General features: G+C 39.7%; 1 protein-coding gene across 2 annotated transcripts in view; it reads left to right on the top strand.

Annotated features, from left to right (window-relative positions):
- Positions 1–26043, top strand: part of trip11 (thyroid hormone receptor interactor 11) — a 30136-nt gene that overhangs the window by 1550 nt on the left and 2543 nt on the right. Inside the window, exons 2-18 of one of the 2 annotated variants that reach the window (XM_057860141.1) lie at positions 4015–4091; positions 4786–4896; positions 5434–5730; positions 7882–7950; positions 8023–8188; positions 9933–10303; positions 10367–10465; positions 10640–10828; positions 12154–14928; positions 16473–16613; positions 16904–16996; positions 17039–17097; positions 17177–17340; positions 18831–18934; positions 19012–19111; positions 19443–19524; positions 20648–20762. In XM_057860141.1, the coding sequence (XP_057716124.1) occupies positions 4015–4091; positions 4786–4896; positions 5434–5730; positions 7882–7950; positions 8023–8188; positions 9933–10303; positions 10367–10465; positions 10640–10828; positions 12154–14928; positions 16473–16613; positions 16904–16996; positions 17039–17097; positions 17177–17340; positions 18831–18934; positions 19012–19111; positions 19443–19524; positions 20648–20762 (5012 nt within the window). Of the gene's footprint in view, positions 1–4014; positions 4092–4785; positions 4897–5433; positions 5731–7881; positions 7951–8022; positions 8189–9932; positions 10304–10366; positions 10466–10639; positions 10829–12153; positions 14929–16472; positions 16614–16903; positions 17098–17176; positions 17341–18830; positions 18935–19011; positions 19112–19442; positions 19525–20647; positions 20763–26043 lie in introns of both variants that reach the window. The other variant, XM_057860140.1, reaches the window with a different exon arrangement.

The raw sequence follows: 26043 nt of genomic DNA, 5'->3' as shown, positions 1-26043 counted from the left end.
ACTGCCCGTAGTTAGCTGGGATAGGCTCCAGCACCTCCGCGACCCTCGTGAGGAAAAGCGGCATGGAAAATGAATGAATGAATGAATGAACTTAACATTATACTTATGTTCCAATTTGCTAATGTTTTGAAAAATCCCGTTCAATGGGATTTTTTTTTAAAACAAGATATCTCAAAATAATTCATTTTAGAGCTGTAATTGCAATACCGTTAAAGAGTGATATTTTGGCTTAAGGTTATCATACCGTCAGAATATCATGCCGGCACATGCCAAGGCAGGAGTGATTTCAACTATCCAATCTAAAAACGAAAAGGTGAGTTTGGATTACAATGTGCATCTGAAACACAACTATGTTCATAGTAATAGAGGTGTGCAAAATTTCCGATTCTTAGATTATTCGCGATTCGGCCGTGGAAGATTTGAGAACGATTCGCAAACATCCAAATTCCGATTATTGAAATATGCCAAGTAAAGCGGAACTAAAACACACTCAGCGCGCTGCGCGGTCTTCGGGACACAATGAGGAATGGAGCGAGAGTAGCTAAACATCGTGCTTCTCATTACCCGGCCCCTCGGGAAATGCCAATGCTCAACTCACGGCTCTAGCTCAACTCATGCCACGAGATAAAAAAAAACACAACAACATACCTGACTGCTGCCGACAGTTGCTACAAAGTACATCCACATAATGTTACGGTAGATATCATTTATATAGGACTAGATGCAATATAGATTCGGTAGCGTTAGCAGCACATCTACAGAAAGCTAGGGCGCCATCTTAAAGCAGTACACTTCCCTGCAAGGCTGTTGTAGCGAACCTTCCTAGCAAACCTAATTAACTTTTTATCTAAAATACTCCTAAATCGGTAAAATATTGATTTGAATCTATCTTTAAAATAGTTTTAAAACTTTCACATGTCGAAAGTAGACAAAAGGGAAATTATGAAATAACGGGAGCAATTTTAACAACTTTAACGGTTGATTCACAACATTAAATTAATTGAATGTAGTTTAAAGCTGCTGATACAGAATGGGGACTGGAGTTTTTTAATTTACTGTTATTTTTGTATATTTGTTTACTGTTATATGTTAACTTGATACTGAAATAGTAGTTTGGTTTAGCCTAAGAGTATTTTTGAACAATTTTTGAACTAATGTACAAAACATTTAAAAAAAAAAAAAAAAAAAAGGAGGGGGGTGCATCAATAATCGTTTTATTATCGAATCGGAGCCTCTGAATCGTAATCGAATCGTTAGGTGCCCAAAGACTCCCAGCTCTAGTAATGATGCTTCCTAGGGGAAAAATATTTTCATGAGTCATACTCTGTTGTCAATTTGGGTGAATGACTCCTCTATTAGAGGTGTCAACAGTATCTCCCGGGATTGGATGACTGCACAGAATTATGTGCAAAGACAGAGCCATTTTCAGTCCCAAAACTCGGTGTTCCAATTTCCCGACTAGAACCAAAAGCAACATTGCTCAATAACAGCACTTTGACCACACATCTCCAACCTACAGTTACAATCAGAATCTTATCAGTATAAATGGTAAAAAGAAACAAAAATACATTTTTTTTTTGCCTGATTGGCTAAGTCTGTTTTGCTTTAATATACTGTACGTTGTTTGCTCTGGTTGAGCTATGGACAAAACTGTGTTTAAAATAGTAACAATATATATACAGGAAATATACATTTTTTTTCAAACATTTCATGAATAAAATTATGAATTAATTTTATATTTATTTATTTCATTACATTCATTTAGAACAGGGGTCGCAAATTTGCGGCCCAGGGGCCATTTGCGACCCATGTGGCAATAGTTTGCGACCCCTATTTGATATCCAGTTGTAGTAATAGTGTTTCCCGCCTGTATATTTACTATTTGCAATTAAAAAAAAAAAAAAATAGAACAAATGTATTTATTTAAGGATCCATTTTGCGGAAAAAGGTCAATTATTTAAAAAGTAATAAAAAGGGAGAAAAAAAAGAATAAAAAAAAAAAAAAAAAAGCAAGATACAAAATATCAAAAGCCACGAGGAATAAAAATAATAATTCTAAATACAATTAATTTTAAAAAATGACAACTTAAACAACTACAACATTTTAACTGGGAGTTGTAATGCCGCTGCCTCTATACATTGGCATTTTGTGTCATGTGAGCGTGTTAAATCAAATCTCATGCTGTGGTGGGCAGTGCTCCGTGTTTTTTTCCATTCTGGAAATGCAAGACACACACATTGGATGCCAACTAGATGTACACTGCTTAAGAAAATTAGTGGAACGCTTCGAAAACACATCAGATCTAAATAGGGGTAAAAAAATGATCTTTAATATCTTTCCTGATAATAAGTTGGTGATGTATTAGTAACAAAATGATCCCACTTAATTTGATGGAAATGAAAATTATCACCTTTTAGAGGGGGGAAATCAAAGACACCCCAAAAATGAACGTGAAAAAATAACTCGGCAGTCTGGTACATTTTGCCAAAATATCATTGTAGCAAATGATTCTCAGTATATTGTGTTGCCCCTACATGCTGGTACACATTCCTATCAATGTCGGAGTAGGCTCTTAATGAGATGGCTGATGGTGTCCTAGGGGATCTGCTCCCAGATCTGGACCAGGGCATCACTGAGCTCCTGGACAATCTGAGGAGTACCTGGTGGCACCTGTTGAACCTAAAAATAATCTCCTAGACATGTTCAATTGGGTTTTGGTCAGGTAAACATGGGGGCCAGTCAATGGTATTGGTTCCTTCATCCTCCAGGAACTGCCTGCAGTTTGAGCAGTGTACAGTGATCTCTCGCTACTTCGCGATTCAAATTTTTCACCCTCAGTCCATCGCTGATTTTTTTTCCCAATTTAAGAAATTAAATAAATAAATATAGTATTTTATTTAAAAATGTTAAGAAAATTAGATACAGTATATGCGTTTTTAAAATTTTTTATGTATGGCAGAAAACACTCGGGTGACTTGAAGTTCTGTTCTGAGGCCCCAATTTGGCCAAATTTCAAAATTGTCATATATACATGTGTGATACATCATTAGAAAGCTTAAAATCTCTATTTTCTGGGGGAAGAGAAATTTTGAACAGGAGGGTATTTTTTAAAAAAAAAAAAAAAGATTTTTTTTTAAACAGCGAAACCCCTAACTGGAGGTGAGAGCATGAGAGATTACTTACCTTATTTCGATCCAAAAATTCTGTGTAGCATGTATCACTGAGTGTCAAGACACAGCGGTGAATGGCCACAGCTGGACTTTTTGGGGATTTTATGGGTGAAACACGGTAATATAACAAGGGTCTGCGATGCAAAAATCGCACACATCATGGAGTGGTCAAGATTTTCTTTTTCAAATATTTACCATTTTAAACGTTTTTTTTTTTCAATTTTTCTTTGTTTGGATCGATTATTTATCATCTAAAATATCGGGGAAAATGCGACAGTAACAAAAAACAAACAAAAAACAATTAAACGATAGTTATGAGGTTGATATCCATGACCTATTGACAGACACCATTTGTTTTTGTGATGTAGTTTTTTAAAAAGTTTAAAATATGCGAGTGAATAATTTTATAAAGTCATTTTTTTTTTACCTTTTTATGGCTGAGTTGAAACAAAAGCGGTTGCGCTGTGTCTGTAAACGGGGGTTTCCAGGGTAAAACGTACAAATTAAGAATAGTTTGGGGGCTTAATGCGCCATTAAACTGCTATGGCAGCATATAGACATATTGGTCTATCAAACACAACAGTTGTTTTGGCTTAAAATACAGCAGTTTATTTTAAAGAGGGATGCAAGAGCAGAAACTGCTTTTTCAGCCTTGTCTGTGTTTTCTGATATATATATATAATTTATATAATAATTTTTACATTTGCAATGCTTAAAAACATTTATAAATATACATATACTGTACGTATAAGTTGTTGTTTTTTAAATTATACTTTAGGGTTGTATTTAATGTATTTTTGATTGAACATAATAATTGACTTTTTCTCTTGTTTCTCATGTTAGATGCCGCCACAGAGCTGCAATTGTCCAATTCCAAGCTGGCTGACTTGGAGGCTGCCCTTTCCTCTTCAAAATTTGAGGTTGTATTATTATTTTACATTTTAGTTTTTATTGAGAAAATTGTACTTTTGTTACTGAATTGGTCCAATTGTCAAATGATGAAAGGTGGGGTTCAGAGGCATGAAGTGGCCAGGATTTATTCCACTGCACAGTAAATAATAGGAATTTATAGTATAATTGGTGTCATTTGGGAAAAACACCCTTAAAAGTCAGTAATTTAGATTTTTTTGTTTGTTTGCAAAATGGCAATCGGTATAGTATTCCGTTATTCATGTGTAATTACAATAATACAATATATTAAAAGCTTCCTCTTTTTATTTACATTTATAAGGAACTTATTGAGCAGATTTTCTGACCTGTGCAACAATAAAGCTCTACAGACACCATCTTTTTTTTCTCCACTGCAGAGATGTACACATGGTTAGTGGTGTCAATCATATTGTCTTAAGGCACTTTTAAGGCAATTATTTCTCATGCAACTCTGGTTCACAGGATACAGTTTGGTGTCACGGTTGCAACTTGTCAGGTTTTAATATGAGATATTCATCATGCTGCTGACATGGCTGGAGGAATGTTTAGCATCTCGTCTGTTTGCTTACTCAAAGTTAAGATAACAACCTGGAGACAACTGACAAACATTCCTGCCAACATTTTTATTTGTGGTTCAATGCAGCCGGAAACTCTTTATGAGCAACTGTTGTCTTTTTTTTTCAGTGTGAAAGGTTGAAGAAGATCCAGGCCGAGCTAGAAGAGAAGCTGGAGGCGTCAGAGATCCAAATCAAGCAGCAGTCTGCCGAATACAGGACGCTTCTGCAGCAGAAAGACGTACGAGCATTGACCTCAGTAGTAGTAGTAATGGTTTTTTGTTGGTATTTTGTAGGGATTTCCCTGATTACGTGATCGGAAATCAGGCACGATCACGTCATTTTCAGCGCATCGGGTAAAAGGATGGGGTTTTTTAAAATGTGTTTTAAGTAGTAGTAGTGTTTAAGTATTAACTCCTTGCCTGCAATTGAGGGGTGGGGGGGTGGGGGGGTGGGGGGGGTGGCAGCAATTGTTCTATCTTTGCCAGCCCCCAAGTCAAATTGGACGTCTAATGCCGTCAGTGGCAGTGAAACACGATTACTCAATGCCCGCCTTCCCAGTTGAAATGGATTTGATGTGTATAACAGATAGTGGCTACAAGCAACAAGATTAAGTATCGGATCAGAACTCAATTGATCAAAATCAGTTGACTCGGACTGCCGTCCAAAAATATATGATCGGGACATCCCTAGTATTTTGTACAAACTGCTGTAGATTGCAGTATCACACCAAAAAAGGAACAGTTACTCCTAAGATTTATGTGCTGCTGTCCTCCAGGTGGAGATAAGTCACCTAAAGGCTCGACAAAGCGGCCTCCAGGAGGACGTCCAGAATCTTCAGCGCTCAGCCCAGTCCGCATCTGCTGGCCCTGCCTTGTTGCCCGTCACCACGACGTCTGCCGGCAGTGTCGTCGCGTCTTCCTTCCTGTCCCGACCTTCCACGTCCCACCACGGCTTCCATGGAGACGACATGGACCTCAGTGAGGTTATTTCGTCCCAGCAGGAGATCAACCGACTGTCCACCGAGGTGTTGCGACTGGAGGCGGAGGTGACACACTGGAGGCGAATTTCACAGGTATAGTTGACGAGGATGATGAGGATTGATCGTTGTTGGGGAAATAAGATTCCTGAGCTTTTTTAGTTATGTATAAAATGTCCTTTTGGTATTCAGTATTTTAGTTGCGTGGTTGCTGATTGACTTGCTGTGAAGTTATTTGAATCGATTGGAATTTTAGATTTAATTTCCAACTACATTTTCAAAGTTAAATCTACATAGAAATTTAGAGGTTCAATTTAATAAATGTCAAATGACTTTCTCAAATTAAATTTACAAACATTTATAATAAATCCTCTCAACATTTTGAAGTTGATTGTAAATGTAAACTTAATTGTAAAACATTTCATTGTAATTAAACAAAATTTAATGATTTTAGATAAAAACACACATAACAAAAATGTTGAGTTAACTAAGTGTCTAAATATCTTTTAAATAGCATTTAGAAGTTACAGTGATCCCTCATTTTTCGCGGTTAATGGGGACTAGAACCTGCCGCAATAAGTGATAAACCGCGAAGTACCGCCCCCCCCATTTTTTTTTGTGTGTGTGTTCAATGTGTTTATTCAGATTTAGCATTGGATAGAGATACATATAAGACGTTTTCACTTTTTCAACCCCAAAGTATAATTAAAAAAACAACTTATGTGTAGATACGTATATATTTTAGTAAATGGTTTTTAAGCACTTCAAATGTAATAATTATGATAAGTTTTAAACATGTTACTGTTCCACCGAATTATTTTTAAACAAGAATAAAGTACAAAAATGCTTGGCTTTATTAATGCTTCATTGAGTGAGTCTACTCCAATCCGCTCAAGCTGCTCATTTACACACAATGAGTTGCCACAGCAACTGTTTAACAAGTTGAACGATGATAGACGCATGCGGTACTTTGAAATTCGAGTCTCTAGCAAGAGCAAACATTAACCGTCTGTCAGTCATCGTTAACATTAATAAGCAACTCCAGTGCACTGCCTGACTATCTAAGAGCAGGGAGGGAGGGAGGGAGGGAGAGGAAGACTACGCGATTGGCTCGGGACAGCTCATCTGTATTTATTTATTTATCTTTTAATTTGGGGAAAAAAATCTGTGTTGGACTAAGGGTGCGAAGTTTGAAGCGCAAATTAGCGAGGGATTATTGTAAATTGAATAGAATTGTAACTAGGGCTGTCAAAATTATCGCGTTAACGGGCGGTAATTAATTTTTAAAATGAATCGGGTTAAAATATTTGACGCAATTAACGCACATGCCCCGCTCAGACAGATTTAAAAAATAGTACAGTGAAATGCCCACTTGTTAATTGTATTTTGTGGAGTTTTGCTGCCCTCTGCTGGCGCTTGGGTGCGACTGATTTTATAGGCTTCAGCACCCATGAGCATTGTGTAAGTAATTATTGACATCAACAATGGCGGGCTACTAGTTTATTTTTTGATTGAAAATTTTACTAATTTTATTAAAACGAAAACATTAAGAGGGGTTTTAATATAAAATTTCTATATCTTGTACTAACATTTATCTTTTAAGAACTACAAGTCTTTCTATCCATGAATCACTTTAACAGAATGTTAACAATGGTAATGCCATCTTGTTGATTTATTGTTATAATAAACAAATACAGTCCTTATGTACCGCATGTTGAATATATATATCCAGCTTGTGTCTTATCTTTCCATTCCAACAATAATTTACAGAAAAATATGGCATATTTTATAGATGGTTTGAACTGCGATTAATTACGATTAATTCATTTTTAAGCTGTAATTAACTCGATTAAAACAATTTATCGTTGACAGCCCTAATTGTAACACAATAAAACTGAAGTGCACCAAACTCCCATGTGGCACGTTGTAACTGTTAGCCTATAAAGACACTCAGATTCCCATTCTCCGTGTCTAAGCAGTTGAGCAGGAAAGGGTGGTGGGGGGGGGGGGGGGGGGGGGATGAATTAACTTTGAATTTATTTAAATTTGATTTAAATTTAACACAAGTGTAAATGGAATTTGTAAATCAGATGTCAGTACCATTTTTTAATTCAAATGTTATCACCCTTTTTAATTCAAATTTCAAGAATTTTTTTAATTGTACGAAAAATGAAAATATAATTTAAATAGAAACATTCAATTCAATATAATCACCACTGAAGTCAGTGTTTTTAAATTGCTTTTTAGGTGTCGACAGCAGTGGGGGCAGGTAACACTGAGCAGGGTGAGATTCTCAAACTGCAAAGAACAGTTGAGGTGAGTTTGTAAATGCAAAGCTGGTCATTCGAGCAAAGCTGTGAGACTTTTTAAATTTTTTTAATTTCTCAGGAGCTACGTGACGAGCTAATCCGCCAGGTTGACGAGCACCAGCATGAGCTCGCCACCCTGCAGGACGCTCAACGCCAGAAGATGTCCGACCTTATTCGGTGCCACCAGGAGGAACTGACTGAGTACGAGGAGAGAATCGAGGAACTAGAAGAGCAGCTGCAGAATGGTGAATGATGTTTATATTACATTTTATGTAAACACATTAGTGCTGCAATGATTAATCGATTAACTCGAGTATTTTGATTAGGAAAAAAAGCTTCGAATCAAATTTTGCTGCTTCAAGTATTCGTTTAATCAGAAGGGTGTAATTGTAATGCTTTGTTTTGAAGGTGTTTGCATTTAGTTTTATTGATTAGGGTGGAAACACTGCAATCTAATGGCAACAGTGAATATGACATAACTCATTTAGCATGGCTGAATCCAGCTGCTCCCTATTAAGACCAACTTAAGTTTTTGTTCGAGGTAATGTTTTTTTTTATGTATTTTTAATTTAGTTTCTAGGTATATTTAGTCGTTTTTTGCGGGAATAGGTGTTGGAACGATTTGTTAAGAGCATTGAAAAAAAAAAGTTGGCATTTTGTAGCATTTAAGCTGGCAGACTTTTGCTATGTGAGTTAGCCAATTGTTCTATTGTTGTACATAGATCCTCATTTATTATTATTTTTTTATACCGTTTGAGGCTAAGCTCAGTATTTTAATTTGTTTTTAAATGAAAGTGCAAAGTGAAAATTCTGCATGGTTTGAAGAAACACTCTGGAATTTTATTTTGTATTCGCATTTTATGCTTTTTTTGAAAGTGCAATCTTAGCAAGTCTTTGTTTTACATCTCCTAAAATTTATTCTGCAACGCATGATATGTTCCTAATCCGATTACTCGATTATTCGAACTAAATAGTTGCTAGATTAACTACTAAAATAATCGATAGCTGCAGCCCTAAAATACATATACATTTTACATATTTCTATTATCACACGGGTTGGTTGTCCCACTCGCTATAACCTGACCACTAGAAAGAGGTGTTGGGCAATATCAGTAATGAAATTATCTAAATTTCACCAATTGAAAAAAAATCTTTACCGTCTTTTGAAATGAGAGACAAAAGAGAGTTATTGTTTTTAAGGTCAATTTAAAAAAAAAAAAAAAGGTCTTCACTATTCTTTTTGTGGGCTTTTACACAATATGTTTGTATTTATGAAAGTGTTAACATGTAAAAGTTTTAGGACAAAGTTGGTTTTTATTCACATTTTCTAGTTTGCTAGTTGCTAGTCAAATCCAAGTCCAATCCCAGATATTAAGCTTAATTGTGGCCGTGGCGCATTTGGTAGCTCGAGTTTTCTTGGGACTGAAGGTTCAGCGGTTAGATTTCAGGCTACGACTGCCCACTCTCGAAGTACCCTTGGGCAAGGCACTGAACCCTTATTTGTCCCCAATGGTTTGGCAGCGGTTTGCATGACAGCAGCACCTTTGGTGTATAAATGTGTGCTAATGTGAAGCGGTGTCCAAACCTGTCCTCAAGGGCCGCTGTGGGTCCTGGTTTTTGTTCCTACCAATCGAGCACAGACAGTTTAACCAATGACGTTTGTGCTAAAACAAGCAGCACCTTACTGTAATCAACTGATTACACTTGTGAGACATCAGACTGGTGAAAGTTTGTCCTCATGATGGGTTTGAACAAAAACCCGCACCCACTGCGGCCCTATGTGGAATAGTTTGGACACCACTGCTGTAGATAAATGCGCTATATAAGTACTCTCAATTTAACATTTAAGCTTTCCCGTAATAAATGGACGACCATTCTTCGACCATTAAGACGTGTTGATGGGTAGATATTAAAAGAATAAAAATTGTGTCAACAAACCGCGTTCTCCCCTACATGTGTCAAGTAACTTCTCTGAATGTTACTCTACAGGTGTCTCTCCAGCCAGCTCCCCATTATCAAACCCGTCTAAAGAGCTGGAGCTTCAGACCACTGTCGAGGCCCTGGGCAAGACCGCCGATGAGCGGGAGACCCGGCTATCCGAGGTATGCGCTGAACTGGTGGCGGCGCGACAGGACCTGGCATCGCTGCGCTCGGAGAGGGACGACGCCCAGGAGGAGAACTCTGCCCTGCTGCAGAACTACGCCCGGCTGCAGTCCTCCGTGGACGAGCTTCAGGCTAGGGTGCGTGAGCAGGAGGGGAAGTCTGTACAGAAAGCCCAGCTAGAGCACGAGATCCAAGTACTGAGGCACAACCTCGCTGCTGCCGAAATGGAAACTGAGAAACTGAAAAGCCGGGTTGAGGTATAGTTTTTTTCTGTGACAACTTTCTACCGTTACTTTTCTGACATCATGCTCTCAAATCAGGCAGAACCGAAGGAGGAAGTGGAGCATGCGGATATCTTAGAACTGAACACTATGATCAGCAAACTAAGAAAAGAGAACGAGGTCCTAGAGGCAGAAAAGGTATGAGATTTTTTTGGAATAGCGCCTATCGAATTAATTGAAAAGTTCTACCTTCAACAAGAGGGGAAAAAAAAAAACTCGACTAGAAATAGTCCATGCATCCATGCCAGTGTGAATGTGCCCAATGTTATCAAAAAGTTGATTCATGCTATGGCCTTCCTTCTCCAAATAAAGGTCAGTCTTCATGAGAAACTAGGCACCGGCGTGGATGGCGCAACTCGACCAGCTGACACCGAATTGATGGAAGACCTGAGGAAGGCGCTGGAGAGACAAGAGAAGACCCTGAAGGCCACAGAAGAGGAACGTGACACCCTGCTGAATGAGTTAGAGGAGCTGGACCGGCAAAACCAGGAGGCCACGCAGGTCTGACCGAATTTGGAGTACATGAACGATTTGTGTGTGAATGCTGAATTTTGTTGTGCTACAAATAATTGCATAATTGAACCACTTCAACAACCTCACATTTCATCGCCGTTTTGAAATTTCCAACATCAAAATATTCCCCTTAATAGTTCAAGGTGGCGTCTTTCCCTTTTATCATGTGCAGAAATGCATCAGAAAGAATTTCCTTTGATCAACTAAAAAATCTTAAAATTTCATGATTCTCAAGTGTAATAGTGTAGAAAAACATAAGTAAAAGCCAGTATTTTGAAAAAATGGCCACTTGTGGCAGTCATTTTATCATTACCGGGACTATTTTAACTAATCAAATGCAAGTATCCCAGATCGTCCGCCCTTCTTTGTGACATAATTTATACCTATTACATAGACCTGTGCATGAGTCTATCAGCATGTTTATGTGAATGGCTATAACTGATGTAAAAAAATGGCGGCGGTGTAGTGCTGCAACAATTAATAGATTAACTCGAGTAATTCGATTAGAAAAAAATATTCAAATTGAATACTCAAAGCAGCAAAATTTGTTTAATTAAAGTGGCGTTTTAATGGTTTGTTTTAAAAGTGTTTGCATTTAGTTTTATTGATTTGGGTGCATACACTGCCCTCGAGTGGCAACAGTGAATATGACAGAACTAATTTCACATGGCCAAATCCAGCTGCTCCCTGTTAAAACTAACAACAGAACAAGTTTTTGTTTGAGCTAATGTTTTTTAATGCTTTCGTAATTTAGTTTATAGGTATGTTTTGCCGTTTTTTTTTGTGGGAATATGTGTTTGAATCATTTGTCAAGAGCATTGTACAAAAAAAAAAAAAAGTTAGCATTTTATTGCATTTAAGCTAGCGGACTTTTGCTATGTAAGTTAGCCAATTGTTCTTTTGAGGTACTTAGATCCTCATTCATTTTTTTATTCCGTTTGAGGCTCAGCTCAGGTATTTTAGTTCTTTTATGTTCCTTATCCGATTACGCGATTATTCAAACTAACTAGTTAATTGGTTAATTGACTACTAAAATAATTGATAGGTGCAGCCCTAAAGCGTATCATTTTTTTTTGGGGGCTTCAATATTTTTTTCCCCCCTTTATTAATAGAGGTCTAAGAAATTCGCCATTTCCATACTTAAATATTTTAAGCGATCGTCATTCACATTAAGGTCAATAATAATAGATTTTTTCGTTCTATTTAACTATTTTAGTGGATTTTCAGTTTGCTGACTCTTCCGCTTTCATGTACAATCACTATATACATTCAGTTGGCTGGTCTTTATTTGTTCTTCTCCCTTCGTCTTGCAGCATCTGATCTCGGTGAAAGATCAGCTAAAGAATGCCGAGGCAGAACTTGGTGCCACCAAAGAACGGAATAGTGGACTGGAGCAGGATCTGGTGGCTCAGAAAGAGAAGCTTAGCAAGAGCGCATTCACGCTCAACGACCTGCACATGAGCAAACAGCAGTTGGAGGGCGCCCTCCGGGAGCTGAAGGACAAACTGGCACAAGCTCAAGAACAGAGCAAGGAGGCCCGAAGAGAAACATTAGAGCTGAAGAAAAACCTGTCTGCGGCAAAAGAAGAGCTTTGTCAGGCGGAAAGGACAAGAACTGAAGAATGCGAGCGAGCGGCTAAACACAGAGAAGTTTCGGACCTCCAAAGAGAGCTGGAGAAAGTGACGTCGGAGGGCTTTGAGCTGAAGATGGAGAACGAGAAGTTGAACGAGGCTGTGAGGAAAGCAGAGGACCATTTGAGGGAAAGCCAGATGGCGGCGAGCAGGACGTTGCGGGAGAAGGACACACGCATCGAGGCCCTCAAGCTCGAGAAAGACCAGCTGGACGGCGAGCTGCAGCGAGCCGAGAGCTCGCTCAGAGAAGGAGCCAAACAGTACCAGCGCACGGTCGACGAGCTGAGTCGAGCTCACTCCATGGATGCATCGGCTCTGCAGATGGAGCACGAGCGAGCTGTCAAGCTTAACCTCGAGAAGGACACGGAGATTGCTCAGCTACACCGTGACATGGAGCAGATGGTGGCCGACCACCGGGACACCAATGAAATGCTTGCCATCACTGTCGCCGGGCAGAAGCAGCTGACCGACTTGCTCCAGGAGAAGGATGCCTTCGCCGAGACGCTAAAGCAGAATGCTGCGGAAGCGCAGGCCGAGCTGGAGACGAGCGTTGCAGACGCCCGGAGAGAGGCCGACACGCTCAGACAAGTGATGGAGGAGAAGGACAGGCAACTGGCTGGCATGAAGGAGGACAACAGCCACTTGCAAGAGGAACTGGACCGCGTGCGGGATCAGCAGAGCAGACCTCCGCGTACCCTAGACATAATCACCGAGCTGGAGGCCGAAATCACCCAGCTCAAGTCATCAGGAAGCGGCCTGGAGAAGGAAGTGCGAGAACTCAGGCGAAGCTTGGACGAACGACAGGCAGCACTTCTCAATGCTCAGAGTGAGCTAGAGCAGGCCTCGCTCAACTTCGACAGGCTCCTCCGGGCCAAGGACCAGGAGCTCACTGAAGTGCGGCAGACGCTGGATACTCGAAGTCCAACAGAGTCCCAGACGGACCGGGATGACATCATACTACAGGAAGACAAGACAGTGTCCCTGAACCAGGAGAACGGCAACGAGAAGCATGACCTCTCCAAAGTGGAGCTGGAACGACTGGTGAAAGGCATGAAGGAGAAGGAGACGGAAATCAGCCAGCTGAATGAAAAGAACCTGTCTCTCACTAGGGAGCTGGACCAATTGGCAGTGTCCCGTGACGAAGTGGGGAAGCTCTCCCAAGTGATTCTGCAGAAGGACTTGGAGATCCAGGCACTTCACGCACGAGTCACTATGGGTGGCGGCGGTCAGGACGTCCTCTTCCTGCAGCAGCAGCTGCAGGCCTACGCCGTGGAGCGGGAGCAGGTTCTTGCTGTGCTCAACGAGAAGACCCGAGATAACAGCCAGCTCCGCTCCGACTACCACCGCCTCATGGACATTATGGCAGGCAAGGAGGCGGCGCTGCTGAAGTTGCAGCAGGAAAACCAGCGGCTCTCCAACTCGGGCGACCCCTCAGGGAACCAGGAGATGTTTAAGGAGACCATCCAGAATCTCTCGCGCATCATCCGGGAGAAGGACATCGAGATCGACGCGCTGACACAGAAGTGCCAGACGTTGGTGACTGTGCTCCAATCGTCGGGCGGCGACACTGGTGCCGGCGGTGTCAGCAGCAACCAGTTCGAGGAGCTATTGAAGGAGCGTGACACTCTCAAGCAGCAGGTGAAGAAGATGGAGGAATGGAAGCAGCAGGTGATCACCACTGTCAAGAACATGCAGCAGGAGTCGGGGCAGCTTCAGGAGGAGCTGGTCAACCTCAAGGCTCAGGTGTTGGCCGATGGAGACGCCGGTTCCAAACTCTCCGCGGACTACGCCACGCTAATCCAGAGCTACGAGCACAAGGAGCAGCGACTGGGCAGCCTGAGTATGGAGCTGGCCCAGGTTCAGCAGACCCTCAGCCAGCTCAGCACCACAAAGGATCATCTGTTGGGCCGTCTCGACCATGCGGCTCCCACAAGCAAAGCGGAGATGAACGAGGACCTGACGTCACTTCGAACCCAGCTCGCAGAGCGGGAGAACCTGATCCGGACCCTCCAGGAGAACAACCACCGGCTTTCCTGCTCAGCCTCCTCCTCAGAGAGCGAGCAACGGAACCATGCCGCTGAGGTCCAGCAGGTCCGAGCCAGCCTGGAGGCGCTACAGAGGTCCGTTCGGGACAAGGACCTCCTCATTAAGAGTAAAGGTGACCAACTGACTCGAGTGGGTGAAGCGCTGCGCAACCGCGAGAGCGACAACGAGGTTCTGAAGCAGGCAGTCACCAATTTGAAGGAGCGCGCCCTCATCCTGGAGATGGACGCCAAGACGCTGAAGGAAGAGAACGAACGAGTGGCGGCGCGCTCGCGCGAGAAGGATTCTGAGTTCCGAGCGCTGCAGGAGACCAACATGCAAGTGTCCATGCTGCTGCGTGAGCGTGAGTTTGAACTTGGTGCTATGAGGGACAAAGCTGCCACTGTGGAGAAGATGCTCAAAGACAAAGAACAGGTCAGTTTACGGCCCACACTGGGGGAAAAAAAGGTAAATTTATGGTAAAATATTACCAGTATTCCAATTCCAGCTAACATTGCACTCTTGTAAATTATCAGGGAGTAAGGGTTTCCTAACCATCCGTATGCACAGCACTTCTTGGTCTTCAGCAGCACGGTAGTCGGCAGACTTGGCAAAGATGTGGGTTTAAAATCTGTTTGGAAAAGGGGTACGAAAAAAGAAACGCAGTGATGTCATCACTATTATTAAGACCGATTACATATAGAACACAGAAAAAGATAATTACAAAATTGTTTTTTCAGCAAAAAATCAACAAATCAGCTGTAAAATTTAAGGTAACTGACAAACTGCCGGTTTTCTTGTTTTTTTTTTTCAAACAGTAATAGTCTGGCAACCGCAGCTGCCAGTATTTTTTTACCATAAATTCAAAGAATTTCATTGTCTGTGCACTCGTCAGTCTGAAAGCCTCAAATTCTACAAATCTGATCAGATTGGTATTTTGCCCACTCTTTAAATAGATCCTTGGATAGAAAGGCATGTAGTTCTTTTAGCTTGTAGTTCTTGAAAGATAAAAATTATAATGAGTTAAAATAATTTTATATTTAAACCCTTCTTGATGTTTTTGTTTTATACAATTTATAAAATTAGTTTCACTAGTAAGTCGCTATTGTTGTTGACTTTGCAGGGCGGTGACGTCACATGGTTACGCTGCCGGGCTTCCAGAGTATGACTAGCGACATAAACATGTCATTTGTTTGACCCTTTCAATTAGAACCGGAGAAGAACATTAATGAGCATGACAGCACTGTCGATATTTCGCAAAACGAGCAGCAAAAGCAAAATGAACAGGAACGACGGGATGAGACAAGACTGAGTAGGAAAAAAAACGGTGTTCTGCCAAAATGTGCTACACCGGCAAACGTCTACAAGGGGCGAATTTGACACCCAAAGTACTACCGTGCGCTTTCAGCTTGTTTTGTTTAGATGCATACAGACAGAATATACCAAAGATGCCTTAAGAAAATACTTAAACATAGTAATATCAAATAAGGGTTGTTTAAGTATGCTAACTAAGGTGGTCAACAAATCAACAATCTGCTTTAAAGCTACCACAAGAAAACACAATGCTTAAAAATATGAGATGGAAACACAGGCAAAAAGTATTTTGAGGCAATGAAAAGGTAATAAAATAATCAATAAAAACACAAGTAGTAAGTACTCGCCGCTTTTAACTGATGTGTTGGACATCTCGCCGCGTAGAAGGAATTGGAGTAACCCTGTAGTGTTCGACACAATCACAAACTACGTCATCACCCCGAGCCTCTATTCCGTGCATTAAACATTGTACCCTCCGTAGGTCAAAACATGTACTAAATTTGATATATTTTTAAATCAATGGCAATATTTTATGTGTTTCTAATAACATTTTAGTAAAAGAGAACCATTGTGACATATTGGAGCCTATAAGTCTTTAAGTCTGAGGTTCCCTTTAAAAGTTTGTTTTTTTTGGCACTAATTTTTGTTGCCCTCTCCTGATGTAGGGTAATTCAGGGGAGCTCAATCAACTCCTGAATGAAATCAAGTCCATGCAGGATAAAGCGGTGGCATTCCAGCAGGAGCGGGACCAGGTGATGATGGCGCTCAAGCAGAAACAAATGGAGACAACGGCGTTACAGACCGAGGTGTGAATGTTCAGCTCAGAATACTGAAACTTCTCTTGCTGAAAAAAACTCAAGTGAATTTGATTTGTAGTGCAAATCTGTATCAAAATACACTGTAAAACTTCAAACACAACATTTAATTAGAAGAAAAAAAAACTTTTAAACCTCTAAACCAGTGAGTTCGGAATACGCAAATCACCAACCTTTTCCTGTGGGTATACTGCATTTACTTGGGTATTACGGAGACAGCACCACTCGAATAAAGGGCACAACAACAACACTCTGAACAAGTTTTCCGTGCATACGGACAGCTTCAGCACGTACGTGACAAAGAGCAACGTCTGAACCTGGAGCTGGAGAGGCTACGCAACCACCTGTTGGAGATCGAAGACTCGTACACGCGGGAGGCCCTCGCCGCCGAGGACCGTGAGACTGATCTTCGGCGGCGAGTGGCCCTGCTGGACGAGCGGCTGGCCACGTCCTCCAGCGCTGTGGAGAGTGCTAGGTCAGCATCAAAGTGGACTGAGATGACAAAAATAGAAGCGAGCTAATTGAGATGTTTTTTTTCTCAATTGTGATTGTAGCCAACAGGCCAGCATGCAGGTGGAGTCTCTGCAGGAACAGTTGAGCTGTGCGGTTAAGCAGCGGGATGACGCCCTCCTGCAGCTCGGGACCTCCCAGGAGCAGGTCAAACAATATGCCATTTCCCTCTCCAACCTACAGATGGTGCTAGAGCAGTTCCAACAAGGCAAGAAATGTCAATGCAATTTGTGTTCCCAGTGAAATCTATACAAACAATACTCTATATAATTCTATTCCACATGGTAAAGATCACATTTTTCTCTTGGTATTTTTCTATGCAATAGAAATACCAGGAAATGCATACTACAATTTTTATTTTGGTTACTCAAAGTCACTTTAAATGATGGCCCATTTAGCATGAGTTTAAAACACAGCCACACTCCTACTTGTTTGTGGGTGTGCACACAAATGCAACTACGTTCTCAGTTGTTCATTTGTACTACACCTCTTGAAAATATTTTTTTTATCCAACTGAGGTTTGACTCTTTTTTTTTTTTTTTTTTTTTTTCTCAGTATGGTGGAGAAAGATTTTAAATGATTAATTTATCATTTAAAGCAACACTAGGTAACTTTCCAGTTTTGGTCGATTTTAGCGACGCAGGTGGACTGAAGCAGTAGTGTTTTACTACCTTAAGGAAGGCTGCGGTTCCCATGAGGACCAGCGCACACCCGCACAGTGTCGTAAAATCATGATCTCCCGGTCGACTGCAGATGGATTAAACGGCATTTCTGTTCCCAGCAGTTGTATGAAGGATGAATAGTAATAAGGTAATGAATCCAGTTGTGGCTAAACAATAGCAGATAACTGTTAGCAACCGTGTGGTTAACCTCCTCCCACCCCACAGGGGGGTATCCCTGGTAGCCCCCCCCCCCGATAAAACATTTTGTCTCTTGTTGCTCTGCCATCTTTGCAGAATTTGCGCGAAAGCGTTCGCAACGGCTTCCGTCTTTATAATGAAAGGGAAGTAACGTATGCCGTAAAGCAATCATCACATAAGTAGTTTGTTTGTGTGGCAGGCTTCCTGTCACCCTCCTCAAAGTTATTTAGTGCCGGTGAAAGCGATACAGACCCCTTTAAGATATAAAAGAGGTGTCATTCCACTAGTTGTCAGTTGACATACAGTGGGGAGAACAAGTATTTGATACACTGCCAATGGGTTTTCCCATTGACTGTGTATCAAATACTTGTTCTCCCCACTGTATCACCACAAATGTTATGAAAATATTTTATAAAGGTTGAAAGTTACCTAGTGTTGTAGTGCTTTAACTGCACATTTATATAAGAGTGTGTGTATACTTTTAATATAACTAATAGTTTGTATTTTTTTATGCAATCATATTTTCCAATTTGTTTTAAATTTAATAGCGTTCTTTTTTTCCCCACAATTTAAATATATATTTTTATGCAATACTGCAAGTAACAGAAGCACCACTAAATATGTTTGTGATTACTATTTGTTTAAATTGTAGATATACCACAATCTATAAATTTAAAAACATTAAATCATTGGCTGCCACTGACAGCGATAGATGTCCAATCCAATTTAGCTTGGAAGTGTCTCTGAAATTATACAAACAAATGTTTGCGCTAACTGCCTGTATCCAAAAACTTAATTTGTGGAAATGTGTCCTCTTGTCTCCTTTTCTTCCATTCAGAGGAGAAAGCCATGTACTCTGCAGAGCTGGACAAGCTCAGGAAAGAGAAGGAGGAGTGGCAAAGGAAGGCGGACAAGCTAGAAGATCAAGCGTCTGCTCTTCAGGTGCTTTCTTCACTTCGTGGCTCAACTCCACCTGAACACAAGATGAGTTAAAGTCAATAATGTCACTCACTTTACAGATAAACTTGGACGAAGCTAACGCGGCTCTAGATTCAGCGTCTCGCCTCACCGATCAGCTGGATTTCAAGGAGGAGCAGATCGAGGACCTGAAGCGGCAAGGTGAGGTCGTAAGCAAAAGAAACAAACTCAATTTTACGCGGATGGCGGCCCAATTTTGCTACGGTAAATTTCTTAGGTCAGCGTCTTGTCATTCTTTATATGTTAACCTCGCCTTTGGTTCTTCCTATTAACAACAATACTTATTTTCATTTGTCTTGAAATAAAACAAACGACCTTTGGACTTTATCCTGTGTTATTGTAGACCTGGTCTATGAGCTAATGTGTTTTCCCAGCTTCTTATCTGACTGCTGCCTATGGTACATGTACAATACATGTCGTCTGATGTATATGGCTGCTCACCTAACCTCCATGTGGGTGTGTGTGTGTGTAGTGGATGTGAGACAAGAGATGTTGGAGGAAGCCCAGAAGAAACTAATGAACCTGTTGAACAGCACGGAGGGCAAGATTGACAAGTAGGTGATGTGACTGGCAGTGGAATTTAGCAGATGCACTGTGCTTTATACGTCCACTGAAATTTACTTATTTTTATTTTTTTTTATTACTACTTTGATAAAGAACAGTATTATTGAAAGTTTTTTCCCCCAATGATAAAACACAAATGCTATTCTTTTTTAGAGTAGCGCTGTAATGGATTATGATTTTTATTCATCCCTATAGTGAGAAGTATTTGAAAATAAAAAGTTCATTCATGTTAATAATGAAATGTGGCACTTGAGTACTAATAGATTTATTTGGACAAATAATTCAGTTTAAGCTACTGATTTGTAATTTGCACAGACAATTGTACTCAGAAGTAGAAAATATGCTTTTTTGTTCGTGTTGTTGCTAAATGATTGTGGTAATCATAAATGGTAAATGCCTCGTAGCTCATCTCTATGGCTGGTATTGACACAGATAGACGTCCAGTCCATTAGACCTGGGAGGGTTGGCAGCGTCACTGGCAGCCAATTACCGTATTGGCCCGAATATAAGACGGCCCTGATTATAAGACGACCCCCTCTTTTTCAAGACTCAAGTTTGAAAAAAGACTTTTTGAACAGCAAATTTTTATACAGAAAGTATTTACAGTACATCTGAAACAAAATTATTATAACAATATGTTTGAGAGAAAAAGCATGTTATTTTGCCTCATTCAAATCTTAATATCTGAACATTTAAATGTGTAAACTAAAGTGCAATCACATTCTGGTTTTTGAAATGTAAGTAAACCAATCTAGTGCGATAAAACAACAAAATTGCAATAACTGCATTAACCATTGAAATGAAGTCTAACTGTAAATGTAGTCTTGAAACAAATCTGAATAAGGAAAAAACATTGCAATAAAATAATGCAAACTGGTTAAACTTGAGAGTAGCTGAGATCTGTCATGCCAGAACATCGCTTCAATGATATCTGGCGCCATCTAGCGTCGTGAGTGGGTATAACGTATAGACAACGTATAGACCGCGAATATAAGACGACCCCCACTTTTTCAATCTTATTTCAATGCAAAAGACACAGTCTTATATTCGGGCCAAAACGGTAGTTAATTTATGAAATAACATTAAGATTCCACTTGAATTTTGTGTCCTCAGGGCCCTTATGCGTAACCTGCTCCAGGGCTACTTCCACACGCCCCGAAACAAGCGCACGGATGTGCTGAGGCTCATGGGTAGTGTGCTGGGTCTGGGCCAAGAGGACATGGAAAAGGTCAGTGATTAATTAAAAACAGTTTTTGTTTGAAATGAATGTCAGGATTGTGGCCCATGCCGCAATAACGTCGCTTCTGTTGGAGCCCGCCTCGTAAACGCACAAGCGCAGTGAGGTGTGCGTGTTCAAATGCCCCTTTCAGTAATGTTCCAATAATTTAACTGATTATATGACTTGTTTAAAAACAACAAAGTATGTTGGAATTTTTTTATGTGTGTTTATGTGCTTAAAGTACTCATGAAAAAGTCAGTTTTTGCCTGTTGGGCAAAGGGGGGTACTGTCTCATGCAAACTGTCAAATTCTTGTGCCAAAATGCCTCTATTTTGTAGGGCTGTAGCAATACATTTATTTGGATTCATATATCGATGGGTTAAGCAGCAATCAAATCGATCGAAATGTAAAAAAAAACATTGAGCAACATTGTCAATGTTGTTGTTGTCAATAATGGTTTTCATTCAAATATCTGGAATGTTTCAGCTACTTCAGCTAATTCAGCTAATTTTCTTTCTATGGTTTATTGCTTGAAGTGAATTGTAACTTAAATGTGTAAATAATATTATATTAAATTGATTGAACTCCATTAAATCAAATAGAATCGCGGCTGACCTTATCAACAAACATTAGGGGTGTAAATCACCAATTTCTTGACGATAAATGATTCTTTAGATAACGATGCTATGTATATTTAAATACTATTAGCTTAATGCAACACATTTTTAGCCCCTGCTGATGAGCAAGTTGAGAAAAGTGATAAAAAAAAAACAGACGAGGCCGACTTTTGGTGAATAGAATAACGTAGCAAAATGTCTTTATTAAATGCTTCATTGAGTCAGTCCACTCAAATCCACTCCCGCTGCTCACTTACACACGGTAAGTCACCACAGCACACTACCGCTACTGTTTATCAAGCTCAACGAGCGCATACATTCGGCGCCTTTCAAGGACGGCGCTCCCAAGCTTCTCTGACAAGAGCAAAGCTACAGAGCTGTCACTCATCGTTAAGTTTAAAATGCAGCTTCTTGGTGAGCAAGACATGCAGCAGAGGGAGAGGTGAGAGGCTGTACGTGATCGGATCAGGACATCTCTATAAAATACTGTTTTTTTTTTTTTTTTTTAATTGGGAAAAAAAAATCCGCAATAGACTGAGGGCACAAAGTTTGAAGCGTGAAGTAGCAAGGGATCACTGTATATATTTTTTCAAACATATTACAAGAAATTATGTTAAAGTTTATGCAGTAAAAGAAGTATATATCTTTAAAATGGTCAGGATTAAGCTGTAAGGATCTTCTGAGATCTTCAAAAATCTGACAATATCTGAGTGTTACAAAAGAGAAGTGTTTGCATAGAGCTGGAAATGCACGTTTAGAAATGTAAATTTGCTCTTCACAGACCACAAAAAAGCCCTAAAAATTCTACGAAAGTGGCTGTTGGTTTTTTGTCAACCAGAAGGTCTGGAAGGAGCCTCTTGGAACCATTCTAACCCTACTATGGGGAAGCAGACACGGCCAATTGGATTACTGTGCCCCAAAGACAAAGAACATTTTTATGGCGGTGCACTTTTGTCACTGTGGATCTCTTGCCTTTTTTTCCCCCCTTAAACACTACTGTTCTTCCTCGCTCAAGTTTGCGTCCCGCTTGCGGGTTCACAGAGCGCTCTAAGTGCATCCAGCTGCGATCAATGTCGACGGAGAGGGAGGGTGACAGTGCGGTGAGGCCACTTCCTCCCGCAACGGTGTGTTGAGTCAGCAAAACATACCCCGCGGATCTAATTATGTGGACAGAATGGGGGAAATGAGGCCCATCAAGTTCAACTTGTCTGAGGCTTTTGCCGCAATTTTTTTATAACAACAGAAGAGCTGCCATTTGTTTGCCTGGGTTTTTTCATGCACAACTTAATAGACAATAGTTACAGTGTTATATCTACAGCAGTGGAAACACATTACAAAATGTTTGTGTTTTTCGACGGGAGGCTAGAACCCATGAACTCATGCAGTACCAGTGATGTATTCATGTTTTGTATAGTGGTGTAATCATCAATTTTATCTTTTGGTTTTTGCCGATAGTACAAAATCTGCTACAATTCAAGGGTATTATGTACTAAGCATGAAAGTCTGAGTCCAAGTCACCTAATTTTGAGGGTCTGCCAGTACCTTTTTTCCCCCTTTTTTTGTATAATTTGTTTTACATAAATAAATTTAAGCTCAATTTATCAGTTTATATATCTTGGTTGTGATTTTCTTGACTTTTTTTTTTTTTTTTTTTTTTGCTGTTGCTGGACATTTTCTCTTTGTTTTGCAAAGTTTGTTCCACTAGTGTTAGTGTATATGTAAATATACACTATATAGTATAAAATGTTCTGTGTATAAATTGTTTGCAGTAAACCTCTGGATTATTTTTTTTTTGCTTTTAACTCATTCACTGGTGTTGACAGTTTTAGACATCAAATCCATTTCAAATGGAAGGCTAGCATTCAGCGATGATGTTTCACTGCCATTGAGTTTAATACTAGTGATGGAGATGGACCGATATTAGTTTTTCAGGACCGATACAGATTGTTAGTAGTTACAGGGGCCGATAACCGATTTTTGGAGCCGATATTCATTTGCTGTAGAAGTGTATAAAAAACTGAATAATGCAAACATTGAACTTCATTGAAATGCCTAAAGCATGTTTATTGAATCACACAAATAAAAACAATAGCTTCAGAAGTGCCTGAATTTCCTTGACTCAGAAACATCTCTTATAAAGTGGAATAAAAGGTAAAATTACTAGCTGTCTGGGGGGAAAAAGTGTTAAAAAAAAAAAAGTTTTAAAGCTGTTACTGTCCCACCGTATGTGAATTATTTATAAACAACAATAACGTAGAAAAATGCTTGTCTTTATTAAATGCTTCATTGAGTGAGTCCACTCAAATCCGCTCGCTGCTGAGAACAGCCGCGCATACACACGCAATGATTTGCCACAGCACACTAGTGTTTAACAAGCTAAATGATGATTGACACATTCGGCGTCTTTGAAGGTAGCGCTGCCAAGCTTCTCTGGAAAGATCAAAGCTTCAACGCTTGTCAGTCATCATTAACTTTAACAAGCAAAACTCGCAGTGCACTGCTAACCAAGAAAAGGAGCAGGAGGGAGAGTGAGGCTGTACGAGCATGAAGCAGAAAAACGTACCGATATATGTCAAATTTCCAGCCGATATGTCGATCTATATTTAGTTAATACTTACAAATGAAATTAATTAGGGCTGTCAAGCGATTAAAATTTTTCATCGAATTAATCACAGCTTAAAAATTAATTAATCGTAATTAATCGCAATTCAAATCATCTCTAAAATATGCCATATTTTTCTGTAAATTATTGTTGGAATGGAAAGATAAGACAAGACGGCTATATATACATTCAACATACTGTACATAAGTACTGTATTTGTTTATTATACCAATAAATCCTCAAGATGGCATTCACATTATTAACATTCTTTCTGTGAAAGGGATCCACGGATGGAAAGACTTGTAATTCTTAAAGGATAAATGTGACTTTGTATATTGTGAGTACATATTGCCATCTAGTGTATTTGTTGAGCTTTCAGTAAGTGATACTGTATTGACTTAACTGTTCTGCCCAAATGCATGGTGGGAAGTGGTGCAACCATGACTGTGTGTGGTGGCTGCAAATGCTATATCTTCTCTGCGTTAGGTGCAATACATGGTATTAAGAAAAAGATCAATTCCTGTCATTCTTCCCCACATTGCTTTCCCACAATATTTATAGTAGATGTGGGGGAAATGTTGAAGCTTGTGCCAATTAAAAGCACGGCCCAAATGAGTGCTTGTATCGAGACTACTCACTTAACGCTGCCCCTTAGCTCTGTTAATAAGTAAAACTGCGCCATTGTAGGCTGTTTACAGTACTGCGTGAGTGGGTCGTGCCGCACATGCGTTAATAGCGTTAAATATTTTAACGTGATTAATTTAAAAAAATAATTACCGCCCGTTAACGCAATAAATTTGACAGCCCTAAAAATAATTAAAGACCTTTTTAAAACCTGATCTTTAACACTCGATTCCGATCCTCAGAAAATTGCGCGATCGAGCCCAATTTCCGATCATGTGATTCGAGTGGGAACATCCCGATTATGTACTGTACACATTCAATAAAATTGGTTATATTTAACCAGTGTGGCTCCCTCTAGTGGTGCGCAAAAGATTGTTTCATTGACTGCAATGTTTTTTTTCATCCACTCACATGCATTTTTCAAGGATAGTTCAGCTGTATTCAACTTAGGCCACATTTTCACGACAACGAATAGTTGACTAGATTTTTGAATAATGTTGATTACAGTAGACGGTGTACAAGGTTGCCACTTGAAGACTTGTTTTCATACAGAATCGGACTATCCTCGTGAACTGATGTCATCAGTGTCTTCACCCCTTTAGCAAATATAAGTCAATTGATATAATTAAGTCATTAAATGGATTTTGTCACAATTCAGGCCTTAAAAAGCATTCAACGAAATATTTGAGGTATTAAGAATTACTGAAAGTTGACGGTTTAAAGAAAAACTTAAAAAAAAAAAAATTTTTTTTTTTTATTTATTACAATTGTCTGATATTATCGGTCGGCCGATAAAATCATTTTAAAATGATATCGGATAATATTGACATCTGTTTTTCATTATCGGTTTTGGCCAATATGCATGTTGCCTTCAAAGTCTATGTAGAAGCCTTCTGCCTTCAAAGGCTGGTCACAGCCTAGCACATCAATTACGCTTATTGACAATTCTATGTCTCCAAACTAAGATGCTTGGGATTTGTCATGTGAGCATACCATTTGCATTAATGGTGCAAAAATTAAATGAACAATAAATAACAGAAAAATAAAAATACTGAACTCATTACATATCTCATTTACTGTACTGAAACTGTGTGCCTTTGTTGTTCTTTTGAGCCAGAAGCACTGTGTGAGCCATATGTGATATATATAGATTATTGGCACTTAGCACTTGCACCTGATCCCAAAAACTGATGTTTGCACAATTTTGATTTCAACAATAAATACATTTTTCACAGATTTTTTTATTGGAAAACCTTGAAGTTGTTAGATTTATCATTATTAAAGTATCCAGTAGGGCATCACAATACAATTAGCCATAATATGTTAAGTCCACGACAGCATATATCGGTATTTGTTTGTTATCGGTATCGGATTTTTTGGAGTTGGACAATGTCGGGGTATCGGTTAAGAAGTCATTAACAGTCAACTCTACTTACGATTTGTGTGA

The sequence above is a fragment of the Corythoichthys intestinalis genome, chromosome 15 (genome assembly GCF_030265065.1).
Source record: "Corythoichthys intestinalis isolate RoL2023-P3 chromosome 15, ASM3026506v1, whole genome shotgun sequence".
Taxonomy (NCBI): domain Eukaryota; kingdom Metazoa; phylum Chordata; class Actinopteri; order Syngnathiformes; family Syngnathidae; genus Corythoichthys; species Corythoichthys intestinalis.
The sequence above is the reverse complement of the archived record's forward strand: the minus strand, read 5'-3'. Positions and strand labels throughout refer to the sequence as shown.